This window comes from Thalia democratica, chromosome 5 (assembly GCF_965202585.1).
Source record: "Thalia democratica chromosome 5, ktThaDemo2.hap1.1, whole genome shotgun sequence".
Classification (NCBI taxonomy): domain Eukaryota; kingdom Metazoa; phylum Chordata; class Thaliacea; order Salpida; family Salpidae; genus Thalia; species Thalia democratica.
This window is the reverse complement of record NC_139169.1, coordinates 14,339,277-14,348,737: the sequence shown is the minus strand read 5'-3', so window position 1 is coordinate 14,348,737 and position 9,461 is coordinate 14,339,277. Positions and strand designations below refer to the sequence as shown.

The 9,461-nt window shown below is 30.0% G+C and overlaps 1 protein-coding gene across 1 annotated transcript; it reads right to left on the bottom strand.

Moving 5' to 3' along the window:
* Positions 1-8,210: 8,210 nt before the first annotated feature.
* On the bottom strand, positions 8,211-8,828 carry LOC145836263 (uncharacterized). The gene has a single exon (XM_082944081.1). It carries the CDS (start codon positions 8,826-8,828, stop codon positions 8,211-8,213), a length of 618 nt encoding a protein of 205 aa, XP_082800207.1.
* Positions 8,829-9,461: the final 633 nt, after the last annotated feature.

Sequence of the window (9,461 nt, the reverse complement as noted above, 5' to 3'; positions counted from 1 at the left end):
TAAAGTCTGCCTGAAACAATTTGGATTTTTCTACATTTGTTTCTTTTTCACCATTCAAAACATTCAATCTATATAAAATGCTACATAAATTAATCAAAATAATGACAAAATAAATAAATTGAGCAAACATATTTTATTGTAAACAAAACGTTAGTAATCTATTTAGGTTAGTAGCTTTTGTTTAAAAAGTTTAAGCAAAAAAATATTCTGTTTTTTTTATACCCAGGCGTTTAAAAGGAACCAAATATAAATAAACGCTATCAATTAACTTTAGTTACGATTGTAAAAAATAAATATTAATAAAGTAAACATTATATTACAAAGTACGCGTTTAAATTTTTAATTAATCACAACTAAACTTATTTGTGTTTTAAAATCATAATATGCTTAGTTTGAATATTTGCCATAAAACTTTATAACTGCAAACAACTCGAAAACTTAATAAACAAGTAATTTTGTAATTTAATACGCGTTTAAGTTTTAAACAGTTAATAACTAAATTGATTTATGTTTTAAAAATCTTAATATGCTCTAACTAATTATTTGCCATAAAATTCTATAATTGCCAACAATTTGAAAACTTGATGAACAAATACTTTTGTCATTAAATACGCGATTAAGTTTTAAAATAATCACAACTAAAGTTATTTGTGTTTAGAATTAAGTTTTGGTTAAGGTGTAACGAATTCGATTCTCGATTTCGTTGTTTTATACTTTTCCGCCAGTTTGCGCTATAGTCAGCCAAAATATAGTACTTATTTCAAGATAACGATAAGAATTTGCTCATTAGCCTTAGCTTGCGCACTACGCGCAGCTCGAATATGTTGTTATTTATTTTTGTTTTTGGCTCAGCTAGCCATAAGATCGTGCAAAAAGCACACTAATTATAATAAGAACTTAAGACACTGATTGAATTTAAGAACTTTGTTATGAATGTCATTTTATAAGAACTTTATGTTTATTTGTATAACTGTATTGTAATTAACTCAGTTAAGCCATAAGACCGTGCAAGAGGCACACGAACTCATTATAAGAACTTTTTTATTATTTTAATTTTATAAGATCTTGATCAGACATGTTAAAAAGCTCTGCTTTGTTTACTCAAGCGTGAAATTACTAACTTAAAACAAACCAAAAATAAAACACTTCATTGCTGAATTACCATAGTAACTTTTAGCATTTTAACATCTCTGATCTTGATGTTTATTTGCATTATCGTGTTATGTTGTGCTTAATTAAGCTATAAGATCGTGCAAGAAGCACATAACAATTTAAGACTCTGATTTACTAGTAAGACCTATTTTTGTATTTAAAATTTAAAACACTTTAAGAACATTTCTATTTGTAGAACTTTGTGTTTATTTATTGTGTTTATATTCGCAGTTTTATTCTACTGATAAATTGGCTGCTTTATTATTTCTACTTCCTAATTTTCACATTAACATCACGTTTTCAATAAACTCACTTCAATAAAGAAATTATATATATATTAAGTCTATCACATACTTTTTAATTACCAAGTTAAACCTAATGAGTAAAGTAAATTCAGTAAAAACCTCAAGAGCTAAACGCGCTAAGTGTTTAGCACAAAAAGGAGATTTTCCCTAATTAAAGGTAGTTCCTACCATAGGCCCTGTAGGACTACAAAGGTGTATTTTGATTAAACTAACACATACAAATATAAATGGCAATTAGCTCTTAAATATGTTACTGCAGCGTATAAATGATTCGAATCTTTAAATTACAATCAACTTTTAATAATACTTAATCATTAATTATCTTATGATGTTATCATATCATATAAAAGAAGTATTTTTAACAGAACGTTAATCAATAAAAACTTAATTAATTAATACAAAACTGATATTAGAATTGCAAAATATAACAGTTTAAAAACACGTAAGTTTAAATTTAACTTTTAAGTCTGTGCTAAAACCTAAAATTATTAAATTTTGCTTTAGTTATACAAAGTAAAAACAATAAGATTAAGTTGACTTTAAAATATTAACAAAATCCTTAAACGTTTTGTAAGAACGATTAATTTACTAAGTATATTATACTTAAATATATTATTATTTACTTTTTCAACAAATATTATATAATTTTTGTTATGCATTAACTTAATTTTGAAAAAATCTGAAACTTTGTTTAATTTATTAAACAAAGTTTCAGTTTTCAAGCTGAAATTAAATGAGTAGTTTTGAGTTATGTAGAAAAGCTATTTAAAATTGCGATTTTTATGACAAACGTGTTTCATATAAATTTTATTTGTAAAAAGAAATAGTTTTATTTTTTTGATGAAAAGTTAAGAACATGTATTCAAAGTTAATACATGGGCGACTTGATACAACTGCACCAGAACTGGAGGTCTTCTTCCTTACCAACCATTCTTGACCTTCGACCCTCGACCAATCTTGACCATTTTTGATCATCGACTTCCGACCATACTTGTTTCTCCACATCGAACTCAGCATACTTGTAAAGGTGGTTACTTGAGAAAGCTACAATCTTGTTCCCAATTGACAAACATTTCACACTACTCCAGAACCACCCAGAACGGGGCATCCTTTTTTGAATATGCATTTTCAGGCGTACCAAGTTCATGTCCCAGTGGAATTACAATCTCACTCTGAAAAAACGACCTAACAAGTTTTACAATCTAATGCACATCGCGCTAACTAGAGTGCTGGCAGCTGATCACATTCTTATATACTTGCATGGTCGTCCCCATAAAGGGCAACCACCGGGACTCGAGCTCGGGACGCAGGGCCAGCGGTCAAAAGAGCAAACAGCTGGGCCATACAGGCGCCCGCCTGTCTACTCTAATTAGGGTATTTAAACCATCTATATTCAAAATTAATGTAAAAAAGTTTCATTGGAAAAAAAAACAATGAAAAAAGTATAAGATTTATTTTAAAATTGTGTGCAAAATTAGGAGTTTCTGATCAGAAAGAGACATAAAAGGACAAAAAAGTGGGCGCTGGACAGCCTGCCTGTTTGATTTCGGCTGCCTGTCCTGCATACCAAGTTCACGTCCCAGTGGAATTACAATCTGCCTCTGAAAAAACGACCTAACAACGTTTACGATCTAATGCACATCGCGCTAACAAGAGTGCTGGTAGCTAATCGCATTCTTTTATACTTGTGTGGTCGTCCCCATGGAGAGCAACCACCGGGACTCGAACTCGGGACGCGGGGCCGGCGGTCGCGGGGGCAAACAGCTGGGCCATACAGGCGCCCGCCTGTCTACTCTAATTAGGGTAATTAAACCATCTATATTCAAAATTAATAAAAAAAAAGTTTTATTCGAAAAAAAAGGAAAAAAGTATAAGATTTATATTAAAATTGTGAGCAAAATTAGGAGTTGCTGATCAGAAAGCGACATAAAAGGACAAAAAAGTGGGCGCTGGACAGCCTGCCTGTTTGATTTCGGCTGCCTGTCCTGCGTACCAAGTTCACGTCCCAGTGGAATTACAATCTCCCTTTGAAAAAACAACCTTACAAGGTTTAAAATCTAATGCACATCGCGCTAACAAGAGTGCTAGCAGGTAATCGCATTCTTATATACTTGCTTGGTCGTCCCCATAAAGAGCGACCACCGGGACTCGAGCTCGGGACGCAGGGCCGGCAGATTAGCAGATTTTGTTGGTAACAGTACAAGAATCTTTTTGAATTCTAGGCTGCAGTCATTCTTTTCTTACCATACCTGAAGATCAATGGATTAATGAAAAAGGTTACCTAGAAGTAAAAAAAAACAGTAAATGACATGAGTGTTGTCAACGACTTTGTTAAAGTGTGAAGCAACTGTTCTTACTTGTCAAAAAAATGAATAACTTTTTCAAAACAACCTACAAGTTATAAAGGATCATATAAATGAAATTTTAAACATCAAAACTACAAAAACTTTCAGAAACTGAAAATAACTGTATGATTTTATTTAAGTTTACGAACAACTTCTAAAAGTATAATAACCTCAAAATTAAATAGAGATGAGCAAATTGAAAATTATATTTACAACCAGGTTTCAGTGGCAAACATTTGTGACCTTTTCAAGTATAGTAGAGTAGTAAACTGAAAGTAAAAACATTATACTTGAAAAGGTCGCAATATTTTGCCACCGAATCTGGTTGTAAATAAAATATTTCACTTGCACATCTCTATTTAAATAATCTCTTTACACTTCAGTAAATTGAGCAATATTTTTTAGTTAAAGACAAATAAATATATAATCAAAAAATTAAAATCAAAGCGAAGAAATGTTCAAAATAAAACTTTGACCTCCCATTGGTCTATTTGAAAACATCGTTTAAGCGAAATTTTCAAATACCATTACCTTAACATTGGTAACAGATAGTATAATCCCCGGCCTGAATAAAGGACTACTTTTACTTTTTAAATACAAATTAGTATTTACTGGAAAATGTAAATGCTACTATAGTAGTAGTTGAGCTCAATAAAATGTTTATTCAACAAATCAATACAAAACATACACTAACTAACCTTGTAGCAACTGATAACACAAAATAATCATAGGAAAACATAAGTACTCTCGGAAGCCAATTTTACAAATGAGTAAGAATTCAAAGTCAAAATTAACAAAGGAACATTTGTTACACTAGGAGGCTATTGTTTTTGTGCTGTTGTTATTTGTGTTTTGCCATGTTATAAAAAATTCACCAGGTGACTAGAAAATACTTTTAGGAGCACCAGATACAGACTTTCCAAAAAAACTGAAGCGTCTAGGTAGTACAAGAAAAACATAATGCTTAATAAAAGAACTTCTTTATTGCACAAAACAAGATATTGTGCTAAAGAAGACTTTAGTACTGCTCTTTGTATGAAGGAAGTATTTAAAAATTGGAATTTCCTTTGAGCTTGAATAGCTGTGAAAATATTAAACAAATATGCTCCTTCTAGATTTTCAACTCTAAAGTAGTCGCTTGTGGTTAAAATTTGTGCAATACAAACAGTAATCAGGTAATTCTTGCTTTATAAAGCTTTCTGAATCCAGTAAAAATTTAATTGATTTGCTTTCAATGTTGGATAATCAATCTGTATTTATTGCTTGCAGTTTTATCCAAAATTTGTATATAATTGATGGATGCAGGGAAACAGAAATAAACGTTAATTCTTATTTTGAAACATGTATGTGTTATGATATCAAAAACGGTAAATGGACTTATACAGCTCAATAATTGTAAGTATAAAAGATGCATCATGTGTAGATTTTGGAGGTAAGATTGTCATTACTGGTGGTTACTTTAGAAATTCAACTAAAGCATACTGCTTTCATGAGAATAAAATGGACAAAAGTTTCTAATATGTTGGTAAAAAGAACTTTTAATGCCAGTATAACCATGACTTACAATTTTTTGTTATATGTGGAGATTCTTCTAACACTTGTGAAGTTATTGACAGTGTCACTAAGAAACTTCAATTTTTAAAGAATCTGCCAAAATTTAATTTTTTCACAAACTTCAGTGATGCAATGATCATTGGTTATAAGGTATATGTATTCAAAGAAGTTCAAAAAAGTCATCAAAATATAGGAAATAGTGATTGCAAATTATTACATAATGCAAAAATATTAATGTTTTAAAGACTATTACAATTAAATACTATTACTACGTTACTCCGCAAAAACAAAATTTTTAGATTCAAGCAAAATAGTTGCAATTTCGAAGCCATAAAGAAAAGGTTTGCTGTAAAAAGTTAAGTTGTTTAAAAAGTTTTAAAATAAATACAAAAAAAAAGGAAGTTACTATCAACTTTAAATCATGCATACGTATGGTTTTGTCAAGAGCTGTGTGTAGTTTTTATTTTTGGTATAACTCTAATGCAATTTGCGTATTTAACTTAGGCCGTTCTTCCTTAGTCAATATTGAATCCAGGCTGAATATTCGCTTTCTTTACATTGTTTCAAAACTTTAAAATTTTGAACTATTTCAGAGTTTTGACAGTGTGTGCAATTTAAAATATAGTCAAATATTTATCTGTTTTTATTTGTTCCGAAGTTGTCTGTAATTCGTCAGAAGACTTGCCGTGATGTAAAAAACACAACATTGTTATTAAACTGGCCTACACCATTAATTAAGTTTTTTACTACTTTAGCAGCAAAAGTAACTGCTCAGAAGTATTTGAAGCAAATTTTATTTATATATATATATATAAATCTGCTCTGCTGATCAGAGTATTTCCTACATTGGAAAAACATCAAAACTTTTAAACTAAACTGGTTGATACAACAACACTAATTTATTTGTTCACTTTAATAGTAACAAGAAAGTATTTTTACTAAAAGTTTTAAGTTTACTGAGATTTCACTCAGTCTTTTTGTATAGTGAAGTTAACATTGTATTGATAGTTTATTTATTGATTATTTTGTTATATTTAATTATTATATTAACAATCCTTACGTAATTATTTTTATATTCTATCGATATTACTCTTTATTGTTCTTTTTAGTTAAATATTACTTTTTCTATGAAAATTTCTGAAAACATCTTCATCATAAGATATGTTTAGCTTTATAAGACTGTTTACAAATCGTTTGTGTTTTTCTTTGTAAAAAATAAACTTAACTGATATACTACCACGGTGCACTACCAAATATGTGCACTTTTTGAGTTCTAATTCTTATGAAGTTAATGAATGTAAAATATTTTTATGGACTTTTGCATGAAAGCCCATAACAAACAAACGTTTTTTATTTAAATATTATGTTCGTGATGTGGCAAAAATAAATTTTTAAATTATAATAGTTTTTCGTATTTTTAAACTTCTTTTTAATAAATATATTTATGTAAACACAAACAAAAAAATGTTTTAACTGAATACGCACTTTTAAAAATTTTTCAAATGTATATTAATTTTTGAGTTGTGGCCTTTTAAACTTTTTTTTAAAGAGTTTGTCCGAGTTTGACTAAACGTGTAATATATATTTCTATTAGGTACAAAAAATCGATAATTTAAAAAAACTATTATCATATTTTTTTTTTAAACTCATTTACAGTATCGTTTTTATGTTGTTGTATAGTTTAAGTTTATATCTTAACTTAAGTTCTAATTGATATCAAATATTAAGCTAAAAATTTGTTGTTTAAAATACCTAGAAGAAAACTAGGAAACCTGAATAAAATATTCAAAAATCTTTAATAGCTTTGTATTAACCTACAATCAAGAATAACTCATAATAAGGAAATAATAATGAAACACAAATTAAACTTAATAAGACTACTAATATATTGTTATTGTTTAGAAAGTACTACGACAAAAAGGCGATATAAATTTTAGGTGAAGGACCTAGTGTACAAAAAAATCTTTCACTTATTGAGATATACACCAACGATACCTTTTAACGTCTTGTCCAGGTTTATCATCATTAATAAAAAACAAACTTTCATTAACTAAAACGAAATGAACTACTATGCAAAATAATAGCAACTAAACCGGAATTATTTTTAACACTTCTGAAAAACAGTTTAGTATAGAATACAGACTGTAAATGTTCAATCTAACCAATTAATAAAAGGGTTTCCAAAACTTTTTTCAAAAGACCCCCTTTAAAGAAATGAAAAAAGCTATGACCTCCTCCTGCAACAAAATTACTCGAAAAATTACCATTAAAAACACCTAAGAACTATATAATGTAATTTTCAATTTTAAAAGTATGGCCTTGTGACTCCCCTTTTTATGGCTTGTGGCCCCTATATATCTTAAGTTTTTGCCTAATGTCCTGTATAAGTTTCAAAATTACAATTAAAAACATTTGAAGTCTTTTTTTGCTCTTCATCATTTACTCAAGAATATCTAGTTTAAGTATCAAATTATGACTTCATGGCCCCCTGTGTATCCTTTACTGGTTATGCCTCCCTCCCTTTGGTCCTTTTGCCGCTCATGACCTCATAAATTTCAGTTATGTTCAACTTTTAGAAACCCTGAGTTAAAACTTATCACCAAAACCAAAATCACTAAATAGTAAAAGTAAACGCTAGATAAAAAATTGTAAACCAGACAATTATGTTCAGAGTAAACTAAAATTTTATATATGTAAGTTTATTCTATTTATAAAAAGTTGCAAACAAACAAACACATGATTTAGTTTTTGTTAAACTGCGATTTTTATGACAAACGTGTTTCATATAAATTCCATTTGTAAAAAGGAAAGGATTAATTTCTTTTTAAGAAAAGTTATGAATATGTATACAAAGTTAATACATGGGCGACTTGATATAACTGCACCAGGTTTGGAGGTCTTCTTCCTTACCAACCATTCTTGACCTTCGACCCTCGATCATTCTTGGCCATTTTTGATCATCGACTTCTGACCATTCTCGTTTCTCCACATCGAACTCTGCATACTTGTAAAGGTGGTTACTTGAGAAAGCTACAATCTTGTTCCCAATTGACAAACATTTCACATTACTCCAGAACCACCCAGAACGGGGCATTCTTTTTTGAATGCGAGCGAAGACGTTGCTAAAATAATCAAACACTTCACTACTACTCCTGTTGCTGATTACGTACAGCTTGCTTCCGATGCTCACTGAGTCATGACTGCATTTTTCTTCAAGCATTGGAGGCATTGGAGACCACGAATTGGAAAAATGATCATAAACTTCAACTGTGTTTGTCAAATGTTTCACTTGGCGTTGGTCTCTAATGCAACCTCCAGTGACTACCAGTTTCCCGCAAAACACTGAGAACGCAACATCTGACTTGTGTACTGACATCTCTGCTCTTTCCTCCCAGGTATTCAATTTGGGATCGTAGATTGTTAGTCTTCTGCCATTTGCATGGAATCCACCTACTATATTAATCTTCCCCATAAAATTGCATAGGCAAGCATGTTGGTTTAAGTATTTTTTACCTAACATTCTCTTTTCACTTATTTTATTTGTCAATGTTGAATAGGAAAATATGAAGTTAGAGCCCATAAAATAAATGACTTCGTTAATAAATACGCTTTTATAAATACTAGAATGAAGTTCTAAAAAGCTTAGAAATCTTTCACTTGCGTCGGATGACTTTGTATTATCAAGTTTGTACAAACTAGTTCCTTTATTAGAAATTATCTCAAAATTTTCCTGGTTGCAATACCGAGCTTGGTAACCTATAGAACTCGGGTCATATGTATCTATTGATTTGTTATCAATTGCATTATTTATATACGCTTTACTGTCTGCGCAATTTGAAAACAAGCTGTAATCTGTCAACAATTTTTTTAAGCAAGCTTTTGACAACAATGGTAGACGAATTTGTTTAATCAGTTCCTTGACAAATTTACCTCTTTGCTTGTGATTATGCTTAATCCAGCTATCAACAGCAACTACAAGTTCCATTTCTGATGTTATTTCCAGTTCTGAGCTTGATAAAAGTTTTCTGAACGAGTCAAAACTTAAATCGAAGTGACTTTTGTTGGCTACTAAATGACAAAACCATCTTTCAATGCACTTAATTGC